The following is an 18,433-nucleotide window of genomic DNA, read 5'->3' as shown; positions in this document are numbered from 1 at the left end:
TGTTCACGGTTCATTCCATTATGAACCAGAGGAATTGGATGGTTAAGAATATTTCCAATTTTTTATACGAACACTAATACCACTGACGTCACAAAAGTAGTAGTCTAACATTCAGACCACTAATGACAACATTTGTAAAAAGAGCTGAGTACCGGGGCAAAAGCCATACGCCTGATGATCGATGCAGAAATTGTTGACGCTCTTTGGGTTGTTGATTTTCTCGCGTTAGCCAATTAAACTGACCAATGAAAATGATAATAGGATAATTAATTGGAAAGTGAATAATCAAAATATGATTACGAGTGCCCAAGAACGTCTAGATTTAAAGAGTGTGCGGAACTTGTTCCGCGCACGTGTTAAATCTAACTGTGTTCTTGGTAGAAGTAATCATATTTTGGTTATTCACGACAACCAATTGATTATCCTATTTATTATATAGATTTCCTCCACTATTCGTTGCTATTTTCAACATAAATTGCAAATTTTGTGAATGGCGGATTGATATTTGTGTTGTGATGTTTTGGCGAGAGAAAGCCCAATAGTGAGATTACAGAATTTATTGAACAATGTGAAATATCGATATTTTTACACTGGGAACATTCAGAAAATCACTGCTATCTATACAGTCAATTATGTTTATCGCTATTTTGCCAATGACGCCATGCACACCGACAATGGCAATTGTGCCTCACATTTACATGTATATGTATTAATGATTCTTTTCATTGTCACATATATTTTAACCTGATATCATGGTAATTCACACTGACAACGACATATGCTGCGTTTCGATTTAGCAATACTATCTATTCTGACTCCATTACGCCAAGAAATATAATTTTCCGTCGGTGATTGAAAACAAAATAAAAATTTACAAAATAGCTACCAAATATTTTTCTGTGGATTACTTTGGCTTTTTATGTTTCAGTATTCTGTTTGCTGACATAGTAGGATTCACCAATTTGTCTTCACATTGTACTGCTCAAGAGCTTGTCAAGATCTTAAACGAATTGTTCGGACGGTTTGATTACCTCGCCAAGGTAAGGAGCGCATCTGGTATAGATCTAGAAAGTATCATCATTACGCAAAATGAAATGTACTGTTTTAATCTAATTAAAGTTGGACATTTTAGCTGTTCCATTCGGGCACTGCATGTGGGATCTAATAGTACTCAATTCTACATGACTTTACGGATTACCCAATCAGAATTTTTCGTTCATGATTGTGAAAGCGATCATATGAGGATTTTGAAAATTACACCTGAACAAATAGAAAATAGAAGAGAGTTGTTAGATCCTAAAAGCATTTCGATTGATTTAAACACCAACAAAAATATTACTATCTCAATAGGAGCAAATCATCGAAATGTTGGATGAATTTACAGGACAATCTGAAGATACATGTAAGAAGCATATCAAGGTGTGCTCGTAAAACTTAGGAAAAAACAAATCTGCTACCTTACTAAAAATCTTCGAAGAATTTTATTAAACTTTAAGATTGTTCCATTCAGTCCATTGCAGGATCTAATAAAACCAAATTGAACTTTCTCGTCATATGACCGTTTTTATTAGTCCATAATATTTAAGCTTTCATGGTTGTGAAAACGTTATTGTAAGGGGAAACTCCGAGAAATCTGAATAGGTCATCTGAATGTAGTTCTATTCAATCAAACATAAAGTGTCCGAATGGAACAATTATTTTTGTTTTTGTTAGATTGCGAATTAAAGTTCTCCAATGTCTATGATCAATGGTTGCTACTGCTTATATATACTTACTCTAGGGTGGAATCCATCTGGTTTTGATCGTATAAGGTAATAAACACAGGAAAATGTTTGCTTGAAATACATTTACACTGTAAAGACATATACAGTTACCTGCGACCTTGACTGGAATATGCATGAATCAATATAGGTACCTTCAATACCTAGATAAGCAGAATATCTTGTTCAGATCTGCAATGAAGCTTAAAAACGTTTTTACCCCTTCCAAACATACACACGGATGACAATGTATAAACTTAGTAAAATCGACGGTGTGAAAGATATCAACAAAGAGGTTAGTCGTTGTAAGAATCATGCAAATTCTGTAATATGAAACACCCCAAAAAGGATAACTGTTTTTATTTTTGTTGTTAAGTTGCTTTATAGGTCGTTATGATGAAGTGTAGAATTATCCATTCCAATCTATCTGCTCATAGGAGACAATCCACATTGAAAATCCAACAGTTTTTATTGTATTTCTGTGTAATTTACAGTGTTGTCTCCCTTAATTTTTAATTCAATAGTGCAGTTCTTATAAATTATATCTCATATGAACATGGGTTTTATAATAAGCCACATGTTAATTTCTGTTTACTAAACAATCATGATTAAATAAACAACAGGGAATAAAAAAACTTCGAAATTGACAGCTTGATAAAGTTACTCGATAAGGTGGCAAAGCATCTGGTATTGATTATTACAGATTTATAGTTTTCTGTAAGGTACGTTTATGAAAGTATCAAAAATATGACATTGAATGGTAGCGGCTAAAAAATAAAGAAAATTAAGAAAACCTTCAATATTATGATCGTAATAGAATATAATTGATTTATCCACTAAGTAAAGTAAAAGGATTAGTTATGTTTTAAATAACCAACAAGTAAATACGAGCATAATTCTTCCTGTAGAATACATGGAACATCGGAAAGAGAAAATAAGGGGCGCCGCAATAAAATGCTTAGACAAAAAATGTAGTCACTTTGAGAGTTGAAGATAGCGGTACATTTTTGTATAAGGTTAATGCAATAAAACATATACTAATATGAATAGAGGTCTTTGTAAAGTAAATTTGCATTGTCGAAGCTAAGGACCGAAATTTGCAGTGGGACATAATTTGAAACGTCTAAAACACCTTAGCTTTATTCCTTATAGTGCACATGGTTAACCTGCGTGGTGCTTGATTTTGCATCATATTCATATAACTTTGCTTTTGATTGCTAAATATAATTTTGGATGTTGAACTTCCTTAGACTTTTGTTTTACAGCTGTTGATGAGAGGTTATTCATTGATAAACGTGCAAAATATTCCTAACTTTTCAATGTTTATAGAAGATTGACAATTTGAATCCAGATTGAATTCAATTGTTTATTAATAGCAAAGATATTATTAAATATTAGATGTGATTCAAACATTTATAATTGGTTTTCATGTAGTGTTCAGTGATGGTGTTGTACAAACTTTATATACTTCAAATTAATCAGTTTTTTACATTCATATAATGTACTTTTGTAATAGATAAGAAAAACAAATCAACAACAATCACTTGATATGGAAGGGAAATTTTATTGTTGAAAAATTGCTTGTATTTACTTCGTCTGGATGACGTAACGCTAAATTAGAATTGTTCAAACGGCGCAGTAAAAATGTCGGTTATCACTGACAAATGGAAATAATCTATGTAATGCAATTGCTGAACATAGATGAAAAATTAACGAAATTAACATACAATCATCTATCACTTTCATCATCAATTTTATTTCAATTTAGTTTTTTTCCCTGTACGATTTCATGTCAGTTGACTGATCCATTTAGTGTGTAAATCACATCCGCAACATTAAGTCTTCGTACTGCATGGATACGTAAATTGACAGACTTAAAGTGAAAAGTTCCGATAAGTTCCGATATTTTATCATTCTTGCTATTTCACGCAGAATGCCAGGAACCAATAAAGAAACCATATTTATTTAACATGGCAATAAAGCATAATTGATTGGAAGACGTTTTCAAGTAATTTTAGAAGCAAACAACAATTTTATGCAAAATACTACATGGCGAGCCTATCAAGTTATATTTATAGATATGCAATCTTCCAATATTGCTTCTGTAAATGTTAAACTTTCATAAAGTCCATCATTAGGTAGAAAAAAACATGGAATAAATTTTAAGTATTCGAAGAATGGAGGCATTTTTTCAGGAGTGATTTCCAGGGACGTCGTGATTTGTTTTCAAGAATTACATACGAATATAGAAATTTAAGACAAATTTCATTTTTCACAATCCGTTCTAGGCACTATTGATTGGACGACCTTTACATTCAAATGGATTCAACATTACACAGAAAACGCATCAGTCTACATTGAAAATTCAAATCCTGAATTATTACTGCCTTTATTAGATAAAATTACTTTTTGAGAGGAAAAACTAGGCCATTTTTGACTAGGAAATGAATTAAGGCACTTTGTCATCCAAACAAATTTCCTTTTTTATGAAGCACAGCTAGAGAGCATTAGCTTAAACCAACCGTATTTCTTTTGCAATTAAATCTTATGAGTATCATAAAACGGTGATAAAGAATTATATAAAATTAACGTAAACGTATTAATTTTTGCGATTAACTAGTTATCGCTATTTTTGCAGAAAACTGAAAAGCGCGAAAAATAGTATTCGCGAAATCGTTTTTTCAACTATGTAACATTAATCATTTTTTTTAAACTGCGAAGATTGATACCCACGAATATGGTCGCGTGACGAAATCTGCGAAAATTTGCAACCGCGAAAATTAATACGTTTACAGTATTTCTACTTCATGTTTAAACCATAATCCAAAGAATAATTAACAGAACTAAAACTAAGTGATTCTTAGGAAATGTTATTAGTTGTTTTTACATGACCACTCCTGCTTGAACGATTTGTAATTGAAAGGTCAAAGTTGATTGTCAGTATTTGTGGCTTCTATCATCAAAAACTGTTTAGAGTAAAAGAATCTGTCAATTAATCAAATTCTTTTACACAGACAAATGAACGTCTCAATTGAGTATAAGTTGTAGAAATACTGCTTGAAGTAAGTAGGATTGTCTCCGAGAAAGAAAATTTGACAATGCATTTAATTTGGCTAATACTATGACTTTATTTACGTAACAGTTCTCAAGATTATTAATCTACGCTAGGTCTGTGTTTAAGAAATGCACACAAAAGTCATTGTCATAGGCAGGCACAATGAAATGAAGATTTTTTGTTCTGTTATCGTATAAGAATCAAGCTGTTAAACATATGGGTTAATGTGTCCATTTCTTCTAAGTTTTCTATTTAGTTTGATTTATTCTCTTAAATAGTATCATTCTTACTGAAAGTCAAGTAAAATGTGATACATTAAATAGTTGTATTTCAAATAACACCTGCGACGTTCTTGCCCATAGAAGTGCTGTCAATCATTAAATAATTTAACCTGTTTAAGATGTAAATAAGCTGGAAACGTCCGTACAGTTTCAAAGTTGAACTTTAAAAAAAAAGTTTAGCTATAAATATCTTCTACACCCAACTTTTAAATACACTTTTCTTATCGAAATCTTCAAATGAGTGCTTTTTCAAATACTTTTGTGCTGAAAATGTGTTAATCACTTATTATTTTTAGGAGCTTTTTAGGTTGAACTATATTAAAAAAAAATTTAAAAGGGATTTTTAAAAAGAATTTTTCCTTGGTTTCGGTTTTTGTTTGTCTTTTACAGGATAATGAATGCCGAGTAGAATGGATGTATAATGTGTTTATTGATAATGTTTTAGTATTTAAAAAAAGGTAATGCTTGCTCCATGTTTTTTAAGCTATCGTTTGAACATCGAATAACATTCAAATGAGGGGTTTGTACAATTTATCAGATTTGTCAAATAGCTTGTTCATGAAACAAATGCGAATTATTCTATTTGCAGAAAAATCATTGTATGAGAATCAAGATTTTGGGGGATTGTTACTATTGTGTAAGTGGACTGCCAGAATCTCGACCGGACCATGCTAAATGTGTTGTAGAAATGGGACTAGATATGATAGAAGCCATCCAGTAAGTAAATTTACATAAAACATGATATCATACACGTGCTACCTGCATATACATCATACACCACAGTTTATGTCTCACTACAGAAATGGTAGTTGAGTCTGCCTAATCCGACACCTTGGTTTTAAATGACGCATTATGGTATACGTCAAAAAACAAAGCTAATGGTGGAGTTTTTGTTTTTTTCCTTGCTTAGGGTTTTCTTTTGTCAGTTAGGGGTCACTGAATGACGAAAAGGGCGGTTGTTAAATTGATAATATTTGTTTAACACTTAAATGGATACGCCCTGTTTGCTTTATAATTACCGTGCAGTAGGTATTATACAAACTTAAAAAACCACCAAATTCAGTTTTATTTCTAATGCAAAAGTACTTACAGACCACATAACCAGTATTATTTTGTTGCAATCGTGAGACAAATAAACATAGATGGTTTACGAAATTGGCACTATGCAAGAGTTATCTTTCTGAAGTGAATTGATTATTGAAGAAGGCGAAGGATATAAATGTGTGGTCTCCTAAAAAATACATAAATAACTTCTGTTACCTTAAATAGTGGCTTTTGTAGACCGAAAAAAGCATTGTTTGTTCGATGAGTTTTGTGTATTGTTGAACATCTTCCATTGACAATGTCTGATTCTTATTCCGATTGGCTATATAAACGAACTTGTTTTACAAAACTTTATTTTCGTACGGAAGGTTATGTCTGATTAGAATGGTCATCGGAATAACAGGATATCATTTAATTGTTTTCATCCCTGACAAGATACATACGAATGATGTAGAATGTCTGTAGTGGATGGCTGTGCAACACGGTATAAAGAAACTGATTTTTAGTGAATAAATTCACGAAAGATGTTTTATCTAGTAACCTTTTTCCTCTGTATATGCTCCAGATGAATATCGTTATGTATCACCATTTAGAATTTCTAAAGTGAGAAATCAATAAGTTATTTTATATTTCAGATAAATTTAAAAATTCGTTATCTGTTAGGAAATTAGACTTGAAATACGAGAAATGATGTACAGATTTAGATATTAATGGTCGAATAAATCGTGCTTATTCCCAATAAATTATTATTTTTCTTGCGAAGCTTCCCTTGTAATTGATTATAACCGCTGGGATATGTTATTTCATTGTAAAGTCTTCACTATTTATACCTCTCTGGTGTATACGTGGGAGGAAACCAAACCCTTATATTTATACCTCTTTGGTTAATACGTTGGAGGACCGACAAGGCAAGTCTTTACCGAACCCTACTTTTTAAACGATGTTCACATATATTGTGGGCAATCATTATCCCCTCGCAAATTAAGCTGCGTTGCTGCCTGCTGCCTGTATAACAGTCCGAAACATTCCCGTGAACATTCAAGAATCAGCAATCAAATATATTGGACATTAAACTTGATAGATTTAGTCGTCAAAAAATTGGAATCGTTTTGGTCAAAGGACACGGTCACATGACAATGTCGTACGACGAGGGGAAGTCACTCTTTATGTATGATATACTATTATCATGAATTAATATTATAATTATTTTCAGTTGAGTTCAAAACAAGTTCTTACACTCTCATTTGTTAGGTAGAATTAAGTTGCTGTAGTTGTATTAAGTTTAGCTAATGTTTGTCAAATGAACGTTTCCGTGGGGTTTTAAATATAAATACAGTTCCTTCATACAATAAGTCAATTGCGTTGATACCGTTTTCGTGCTGATTTATGAATCCCAAAAAAGCGAAAATTAGTACTACCTTTACAGAATTTGAAATGTTGCAAAATGTTGAATTGTCCGCTTAAACAAATTATCATGAGATTTTTTTTAAAGTAATGAAGCATATTTTATATTTTAGAACATAAGTGGTAGACATATTACTTGTTTTTTTAAATCTTGAACCACAGGGACTATCGTAAAAGTATTACTTTCACAGAAGGACGGAATTAATATTTAACTTCGATTAAATCCGATTTATATGTGATGTTTGTGTCTTTGTTGCTATTCCTCCTAAGTCAGACAACACATCTTATTTTATCTTCTGGCATCAATCTCACAAAAAGTCGTAAGCGTAAAGGCAGTCGTAAGTATTGACGTCATAACGGAAAACAGCATTGTTACGTCATAACTGCGATCAATTTTACACTTACGACTTTTTGTGAAACTGACGTCTGGTTCTTTAGCTTATGTTAAATTGAAACATATGATTTGTTTATATGATATGATATCTAGAAGTTTCTTTTAATGTTTTTATACTCCCGCTTCGAAAGATAGGGATATACTGTTTTACTCTTGTGCGTGTTTCTGTTTGTCCTTGTTTCCGTACCCCTTTTTTCGTCACATTTTCTCCGCAACTTATCAATCATCACAGTGGCTTGAAAATTGTTCACATTCTTCCTTAAGGTATGCCATATGGTGGGATAAATTTTCGAAAAAAAAATTAAAAACACTTTCCTGTTTACCGAGGACTTTGTTTATTTTTGACAAATTTTGAAAGTTGAAAATTTCGCCGCATTTTTGTCAACAACCATTCATTACAGCGGCCTTATATTTCAACACATTTGTCCTGTAGGTATGCCATATAGTGGAATTCATTTTTCTTCGTTTATGTTCCTGATATCGGGATTGGAAGTCAAGGTATCATAAGTAACCATCGCTCACAGATTTTCTTGTTTTTATTTTCGTAAATAATCAAATGCAACGTGTAGCTTTAAAGTCTTGATAAAAAAATACTAAACCAATGTATTAAAAATGATGTTTAGTGTAATACAAATCTACAAAACTTTAAATTCAAATTCAAACATTTACTTAGATCCGTCTAAACAATGGAGATATATACCTCATTATGTATTTAATTTATTTTTAATTTATGATGATGTGATGGTTACCTTAAAATAAAAACAAGAAAAGACAAAAAAAGACATAAACATTATTATGTGTGTAATTGATTTTTAATAATGTGTTCCAGCTCGGTCTGTGAAACCAGTGATGTCCATCTGAACATGAGAGTCGGCCTACACACAGGTCGGGTTTTATGTGGTGTTCTTGGTCTGAAAAAATGGCAATATGACGTTTGGAGTAATGACGTAACCCTAGCTAATCAGATGGAGAGCGGTGGTATTCCTGGGTAAGCAAAATCTAATTATTAGATAACATTGGTGATGACCTAGGTCGTTGGAAGTATAGAAAAAAATGCCAATTTCTATTTAAGTTTACAGTTATTCATTTATTCCTTAAATGTTAATATCATTTTATCTTATCATATACGTAATGATACCTTATGCAATTTGAAAAGATGAATTTTAATTTGCAGATAAAATTGTGGTGTGAACAATTATTTAGTACTAAAAACTTCAGAATGGCATGTTGTTGGGAATTGTTGTCTATTTAGTAATGATCCGATTATGAAGTATAAGCCATTTTTGTGTGAGTTGCTAAAGCAGTTATTAATACATAAATTCAAAAGCTGAAATTAACAATCATGGTAAAATAAAGAGAAACAAATTATATGGACTTTAATAGGCATTGATTGCTTTCAAAAATAAAATACAGACGGCAATAATCAAACATAGAACATTTGAAATTTTCTGTTCAGTCCCGCCCTTTTTAAAAATAGATGCATGTGACGGATGTACCAGAAGTGTAACCGATGAGGACTGGCAACCGAACTGAAGTATAAAAAAATGCATTTTATTCAGATGTTCTAAAGTTGGTACTCATTATGTTTTCAGTCGGGTGCACATTACAAAGGAAGTTCTTGACAATTTACACGGTGAATATGAGGTAGAACCTGGTGAAGGTGGAGAAAGAAATTCATTTCTGAAGGAAAAGGGAATAGAAACATATTTAATTAAAAGTACACATCCACGCAGAGTAAGTTAGTTATTGATGGTAGAATAATTTGTAATTCATTACGCCTATGACAGCATACATTCTTGACAGAGTAAGTTTTTAAGTCATTGCATAACTAAAAGTACACATCAACGCGGAAAAAGTTTTTATCTCATGGGAGATTAACTTTGTAACTTATAATCAATTTACACCGTTTGTTATATGTATCATATTTTAGACATCTAATAAATGATATTAAAAAAAATACTGATGCAAAATTATTCTTAGAAATTGTATTGATTAATATTGATGGAACTTTTCAGGCATTTTAAATGTCATAGTTGTCTTTGAATGGGTTTTTCGTATTTGTATTTTGTATAAGGTTCTATCCCAGTACGTTATATTAAGGTTACTCGATGAAACTGATTTTTCTTTTGTCAATTTAAAGATTAAAAATACAAAATCATACAAAAAGTAACGGAAATATTCCAAGTTAACTATAAAAGAAAACAAAACAAAACAAAACAAAAAAACAAAAAAACAAAACACAAAAAAAAAAAAAAAAAAACCAAAACAAAAACAAAAAAAAAAAAAGAAAAGAACAAAAAATCATAAGTTTATGTGATAAAGAAGAAATATCTTTTGGACTTTTAAAATAAATTTATGAGAACAGTACGTTAACCTCTATCAGATGTATAAAGGAAATGCTTATTGATCTACATTGTTGTTTCAGATGTTTTGTTGATTACCACAAACACGTAATCACCAGCTTTAACTAGAACATTCTGTTTTGCTATTGAAGAAACGAATTACAAAAACATAAAAAATATCATTTCAAAATGTTCATCAAAGTGTTTAATACTTTGTTTTCAATTAGTAATGTCAGGTTCAATGCAAAAGCGGAAATTCCATAATCATTTGGTTGTTGTATGTAGTCATTATTAATTGATAAATTTCCGCCAGAACCTTGGTTCCCTTCATTACTCTTTACTACAATGTTAACCATTTCATCTGATGGAGATATGTATATGTTTATACTTGAAAATGATCGAATACATGTGATGGCAAAAATTAAAATGAGTAAAATTCAAATATATTTTTCTTAACGAGAAACGTTTACTTAGAGTGTAAGTACCAGTATTATAAATGAATATTCATGACCTTCGTATTAGCGACTGATGTATACATTTGAATAAACTGTTAAAACATTGATGAATAGCCAAACTGCTTATTGTAAGATCACAAGTAGTGATACGCTCTTGAGAGAAAGATATACTTCATTCCAAAGTACACATTAGTTTTTCAGTATTTACCAGAAAATATCAATATGGCCATTGATGTTTTAATTATATCTGCTACTCCGTTTACTTAATAAACGCATGACCTTGATGAAAATATGAACAAATATATTGGAAAAAAAACATCGGAAACAGTTTCTTGTTATTCAAGATCAAATGAGTTTTATCATTGATGCAATTATACATTCGATGTTAAATTCAATTTTGCCTTTTTGTTGATCTGAACTTTTGTGAACAATTTTTTTCAATATTGTTAACTTCTATGTGTTCTTAGATGTAATAAGAATAATAATTTAACAAAACATTACTTGAAAAAGGAGGCTTTTTATTCATTTGGGCAACGGATTTAGTTATCCTGTTATAATCGTAATCTTTAGCTTCTACAAGATGTGCTGAACATTTCATATTTTTGTTCAAACTACTATATTTACAATCTATGCATTTTTCAATCAAATATCATAAACAATTCATTTTAGCTCACCTGCATCAAAGGTCCATGTGCGCTTTTCCCATTACCTTGCGTCCTTCTGTTGTCCATCTCCCGTAATCCTTTTGCATTTTTCTCAACTGCAAAAAAAAACAATTCCTAGCCCAATTTAAACCAGACTTAAAAAAGATGTATAGATGAATTTTTACAAAAAGATAAACGTTTGGTTCCTCAGGATAAACAAGATGATATAATGAAATAAAATAGATTGTTCTGGTTATCACAAATAGCTATATGGATTGTGAAGAATCATTGCTTTTGTCTCTTATTACCTTGGTGTTAAAGTGTTGTATGAACAAACATCGTTATGGCCAGTGATGTTTTATTTGTTTCGTGCTTTGCCAAATATCAATATTTGTAATAATTCATCAAACATAATTTGTTTCTTTCATCGGTAATACATCTACAGCAAGTCGACATGCATAATTCCTCAAATTGGCCATTACGTTTTGGATGTTTTATAAATTCTCTAGTACAATATGCTAGAAATTATTCAATTCAGTTTTAAAACAACAAAAATAAGATTTGTGTTAGGAGTCGATTCATCGTGACGCAATTATCATAAAAAAATATAATATCAAAGAACGATTTTTCTCTTAAGAAATATTTTTTTACTAATGTTTTGTAAATAAAGCTAAAACATAACTCTGTGGATATATCTATATCAAATGGATTAAAAGAAAAGATTTAACAGTCAAAAGGTGGACCAAAGCTTCAGATTCATTTTGTTCAATTAATTTAAAGGTTAGGATGATCATTGGAGTTGATATGTTTTTGATATTTCTTTGTTCTGGCGTGCAGTTACATTATCAAATGTGGTTATAAATTGTGATTTGATATGCGCATACGTTAATGACGTGTCTATGACATCTGAAATCAATTCAGTCAAATGTTTATTTTATTTTCTAAAGGAATTTATTTTTACATGCATATATATATATATATTTTGGTTATTCAGATTCCTAGCAAATTCCTAAACAAGTCGGATGTTCACAACATACGAGCAAAGAAGCTGTCCTTCAGGAATGTGTCAAGTTGTGTAATTCGTCTTATGCAGTCAGTGAGATTTAACGCTGAGATCCCTTTCTCAAATGTGTTGAATTCTCCAACAGAAGAAACCAAGGCTCATGGATCGTCGAAATTTGTAAATATTATGTACCAGTCTGTCTAAGAATCAGGTAGTGGGTACAAAACCAATCTCACTGAGACAGTTAACTTTAACCATATGAAGAAGTGAATAACACTATCTAAACTCCATTGGTGCAATGAATTATGTTGTTATAAAAATAAACTACAAAAATAAATTTGGGCAGCTTTGCCATTTAGTGCAATTTTCTTACATTTTATTGATTTTTTTTCTAAATTCTGCTTTGTGGTTGCCACCAAATGTTAATCATAGAAGAATATATACGTAAAACATGTATTATCAGTGTTTTTGACAGGCATGTTTTAGATTTTCCAAACCTGGCCTGATTCTAACGTAGACTTTTGATTCATTAGGTTGTCTTGGAAAATTAATTACTTATTAATAGATTATACAGACGTCCAATGGGGAAGACACAATAGTGGTAAAAACATGGTTTAGTTCTTTTTAATACTGCCTTTACCCCGGATACTGCTAGAAAAGGTCATGGTAAAGTGACTTGCTTCGTTTCAAGTTTCTGAAATTATTTTGGTTGCACAAATTCTAACAGTTCATGCAAAAAATGGAGGTCTATCTTGACAGAATGTGTTTGTCGCCATTGGTGGAATAGATTTGTATATTTTCAACATCTTAGTAGATATCTTTGAAAATGTTGGAGTTCATTATTTTTCATATAATTCCCTATCTTTGTTACATGTTATGTTTAATTCTTTAACTTTCTTTCCTTTCATATCTAAAATTTTGATTTTTATTCTGAACGTGGCAATCCTCTGAAACCATATTCGGAATATATATTGACACGAACGTGATTTACAATTGGAATAATATTTTCCACTTCCTTTTGAACATAGATTATATGAACATAAATGTCCCAAAAATTGAATTATGGATTACAAATTTGATTGTGTCGTTGCCAGTCGTCATCTTAAATGCTTCTTGTCGTCTTTCCTTTGCAGATGAACTAAATAATTGATTGATTATTTCCTAGCAATGAGTTATGCGTTATCCATATTAACTTTCCCTCCCTGCATAGTGCACCGATACTAAGTGTAACAAAGAGTACAAGTTATTGAATTAAACAACTCTTCAATTATGTTATCAACTGCTTTAGAACATTTTGCATGTTGTACAAAAAGAGAACAAAATAAATTGACATATTTTTTTACAATACAACCCCAGTAATAAAATTTAAGTATGCATGCATTTTGCATTTTGCGCCTTAATGTCACTAGACATCTTTTAAAAGTGAAAATCATTATTTCTTTGAAATATTTCAAATATTTTGAGTAATGAATCATTTATTACGTACAATTTTATGCATATTTAAAGTTGTTTTCACCTTTGTGTACTGACTACTAATTGAATTTTAAATCAGGGACAACAAGTACTTGATGTGTATTCAAAATTCAAAATAAATATTTGCAAGATGCATCAGAAAAAAACCAAAGCGGAAACAGAGAAGCCTTTCAAATTAAAGGACGCAAAATACTTGTAGGAGACTAAAAGTACACAAGCAACCATTTTACCACACAAATGAAGTAAAAACATGACACATTTTGCGTTTATTTCATCAAAGTGTTAAATTGACTTTTAACTTAATTATGTTGGCTACTTATCTCTTCACGTTATTTATTTGCAGACAAAGTTTGGATATTCAGTTACCGACAAGCTGAGGAAAGCTTTTAAAGAAAGGTATATATGTTTTTTATTTTATAAATAATGATCCTAAGTAATCGAGGGTAGTAACTGTACATTATTTATCATAACTTCATTACTAATAAAACCCCGAGCGTCTGTAGATGTGATGTAAGTAATTGCTGTCCTAGTAATGCTACTATAGTAAAGGAAATCAAGGGAATCACTATTTGAACGGTGATACAAGGACAACGATTAGACAAGGGAATTAGACACACATAATAAAAAGCCTGACATAATCAAAGTAATAGGTACAAAGATACAAATGAGCAACCTGGATTTCACAAAAATAAGGGTAACAACACCGAGCACTAACCTGATCCATAATCAAGTCAACTCCAAAATAATTCTGGTAAAATAGATCTTGCTCCACCGGAGCACCTGGTAGTGCAATGGTTCTGACTTGGTACAGACATTTCAAACGAAATGGTGGGTTAAATCAGGTTATACAGCGCTAAACATCCATAAAACTGAGAGCAAAGTCCTAGTATATAGGGCGGTTAAGCGTCCTTTGCTTTTCTAGCCGAGTTGCTCATCAATTGTCAATTTTAATTTACAAAAATTCATCTTGTGTATTGACGTAACATATACTTTTTGGGTTTCCATTTATATCTTTAAAATATTTTGTCTGGACTTACGATCTGAAAATAGGATGAAATATGCTCCCAGATTTTAGTGTGCGAGAGCTATGAATTCTTTGACTCTCCCATTTAGCTGTATGACGTATGTAAAAATAATTAATCATTTATTAGTTATTTGTTACTTTTGAATTACTTTGGCCAGTAAAGTTTGGTTGTGTACATCTTAATTACAGGTTCAATAAAAAGAATAAAAATTAGTGTTGTACCTAAGGTTCGACAAATAAAGATATTAGCAACTCAAAATATCATCCTCTGCATGATTCTTAGGTGAATATGTTTGTATTCCAAATAGTGCACTACCACTAATAATTGTGTTTTTTTACCCGATAAGTTTGTCACTATAACTATGTGTTGTGTTCTTTTAGGATGATATGTTATTTTCCACACTTTCTCATATGCTTCAATCTGTTAATTAGGTGTAGGCCGTATATAAAGAATTTTATGAATATGTATATTGTAATTACGACAGTGTCCATATCAATAGTTATAGTGTGGGTTCAAATTCTTGTTTGTAACCGAACTACGCATTCAAGAATTTATGATTTGTTTAAAATATATATCATTATGATTTTCACTTACATTCTTCATAATTTCGGTTTTGATGTTAATAATCGTATTATTTTTGTTACTAATGTATTGCATTTGTACAGTATTTAACTGTAGTGACCATCTCACTTGAGATGTCTTTAGCTGAAGACAGGATGATTTCTAAGTTTGTGTTATTTTCTGGAAACCTCTTGTTAATTTCCTTATAAAGACTGCGTTTTGTATATTTCATCTTTTTCTATATCTAGTATTCCTCATATATTCCTGAAAGGTCCATGTAAGGTTTTGCCACTACTTTTTGTGCGTCGTCTGTTAACTTTTTTTTCAAAAATATTTGACACCACAATTCTGGTGAAGATAATTTTAAGTCATAATCATCCTAAGAGTATGTAGTTTTGATATTATATACCACGCGTTCATATTCAATGTAAACTGGTCCAAAAATTGTAAGTGTCAAAGTTGAAAGACTACATCTTGTAAGAGTTGGTGTCCTTGAAAGGCGAAACATGATGTTATTTTTTACGTTTAAAGCCATTATCTTGAAAGCTACAATAGATAGAAAATCTTGTACCATCAAGCCTACATAAAAGCACATATTTGACAAAAATGAATGCAAAATAGAGGTATTTTATTTGATAAAACGCCCTGCAAGTGGACGACCCAAAGTTATCACATGTTTACTACAACCACGTGTTCGTTTCAAATGAAGACGATCTTCCTGAACATAGATTTGAATTGAAGAAAACAAACATTACTACTGGTTACGTTAGACCTAAATGAGAATTTCATACACTAACATCTGCTGATATAATAATCTTTCACATTACAAGACCTCAGTGGCTTAAGGCATCTTAGTTGTGATATATCATTTTTAGCCTTGACCGTTTTGTTCATTCAGAATGTAAAACGAATCGATTGACAGAGACAATATATTGTCCTTCAACTGATTCTTAAGTGTCATGAAAATTGTGGATGCAGATAATCAGGAAGAAATAACAAGTCGTTAATGTGCTTGGTATATGGTCTGTTGTGGTAGAAATGGAACTATTAGTATCAAACAGATATTTAGAAGTCCTTATTTCAACTGTCTACTTGCAACATTGTTTGAGTTTATTTGCATATGTGATAAATATCTTATTTTTGCATCCTTTTTAAATGCCTAAGTGATAGTAATCATTTAGTTTGCAAATATAACCCAAACGTACTGTAAAAGGGTCTCAGATACGATGTAAGCCATCTCGTATTATATTTTACTGTTTGACTTCTACATCATTACAAAATCCAAAGCCTTCTTCCCTTTTTCACATTTAAGATAACCATGTTCGACCACCTGTTACAGCAAGTAACATTGCGAGTAACAAGACACAATTTATTCCTGGACTTTAACCCTGTTACTTGCTTGAAGATAAATAGCACACTTCAAACCCTTAGTTCAGAACCACACTTGTTTTTTAGACACGCAAATAAGCCACAACCGCAGGACAGAGTAAATAAATATCTTGCCTCAGCTTTGACCGCGAGAGTTGTAGACAGAGAAAAAAGAGACCATGTCAATTTCTTCACCCTCAGGTTTAAAGATTCTACCAAAGAAAGCAGGGTAAGAAATAACATAGATTTAATTTTAAAAGACGAAATAAAGTACCTAACAAAATACATTTGTTGAGATTCGAGTAAGAACTACTTTTTCTTATCACGTTTAGCCGATTGTAGCACTGGAGTTTCTTCCCTTTGAACGTTTCTCTAGTTATTCCAAATTTAACGAAGTCATGTAGCAAATATGAATATACTTTTAAATGTATTATCTCTATATACTCTGTGACAACCGAGCACGTGGGAGCATATGAAATAGATTTTTATTAAAGTTTTAATTTCACCGTTGATTTTATAATATTTCTATTCGTAAAAAAAGGTTTATTTCAATTGTTTTACAGTATCACGCAGCGGATGACTTTGCCTTTAGTAGCAGTATGATATGTTCCTTGATAATGTTACTGTGTACAGCTGGTATGCAGACAGTGGTTTTACCAAGGTTTGTGATGTGTAGTGAATACAAATCGAGGCCAACTTTAGTAAAAGGAATCCATATTCATGTTCGTTTGTTATAATTTTGATTGACAAATGGTTTTTCCAAGATTTAAGCTCCAAAATAAAATGCACACTGTTTATTGCTGTAGGCGTGTTTCCTGTTAGACATGTAACCATTCATGAAACTGTTGCCACCTCACTAAATAGCATTGCTATATAGATTTATAAAGTGAACTCTTGCTTCTTGCTGATATATAAAATGACGGTATATTGAATGGTACAAATCAAGTTTAGTATCACATAGAACGTTGTTAAGGACAAAACGGTTGCCTGGATTTCGACAATTGTCTAAAAACAACATTTAACATTTTAACCATTTTAACAACATTTGTGTTGTTATTGTACTTACAATGTGAATACAATTTCAAACCTTATATGTGCGTTGTCAAATTATAATGTCGATATCATAGAAAGATGTAAACAATTCAAATATGATGTGGAAAATATGGATTTATATTACTGCACAAAAATAAAACAAAAATGTAGTAGATATAATATATGGTGTATCGATATACATTGTGTTGTATGTTACAGGACCTTGTTATTATTGATGATATTCCTCGCCTCGTTTGTATGGATTTCAATAATACTCATGTTACTGCTAAGTGTAAAACTTAAGGTTTGTATCTGATATGGTGCTCTAAAGCAAGGTACTTTAGTTTAATTATCTTTGTGTCTCCTAAATCAGTGAGATAATCTGCCGAATGTTGTACATCCAACATTGCCTGTACTAATATACTGACACCTGAAAGCTGTATTTTGTAATGTGCTGCACGTTTGAAATCCATTTCATTGCTATTTTTTTGTTGCGTAAATATTTCCTTGTGAAGTGGGACGTATGGTTGGACATACACATGGTTTAACCCACCATTTCACTATGAGATGCCTGTACTAAGTCATGAAGATG

At 31.4% G+C, this 18,433-nt stretch overlaps 1 protein-coding gene across 1 annotated transcript in view; it reads left to right on the top strand.

Annotated features, from left to right (window-relative positions):
* LOC148603460 (adenylate cyclase type 1-like) overlaps positions 1–18,433 on the top strand; it is a 62,190-nt gene that overhangs the window by 29,972 nt on the left and 13,785 nt on the right. The window contains exons 4-12 of the mRNA XM_088551524.1: positions 929–1,040; positions 5,686–5,813; positions 8,768–8,926; positions 9,531–9,672; positions 12,374–12,559; positions 14,199–14,251; positions 16,897–17,038; positions 17,373–17,470; positions 18,061–18,145. Coding sequence (XP_088407650.1) covers positions 929–1,040; positions 5,686–5,813; positions 8,768–8,926; positions 9,531–9,672; positions 12,374–12,559; positions 14,199–14,251; positions 16,897–17,038; positions 17,373–17,470; positions 18,061–18,145 — 1,105 coding nt within the window. The remainder of the gene's footprint in view (positions 1–928; positions 1,041–5,685; positions 5,814–8,767; positions 8,927–9,530; positions 9,673–12,373; positions 12,560–14,198; positions 14,252–16,896; positions 17,039–17,372; positions 17,471–18,060; positions 18,146–18,433) is intronic.

This window comes from Perna viridis, chromosome 11, assembly GCF_037379345.1.
Source record: "Perna viridis isolate PV_CMFRI_1.1 ecotype Kerala chromosome 11, ASM3737934v1, whole genome shotgun sequence".
Taxonomy (NCBI): domain Eukaryota; kingdom Metazoa; phylum Mollusca; class Bivalvia; order Mytilida; family Mytilidae; genus Perna; species Perna viridis.
This window is presented reverse-complemented; position numbering and strand designations above follow the sequence as displayed.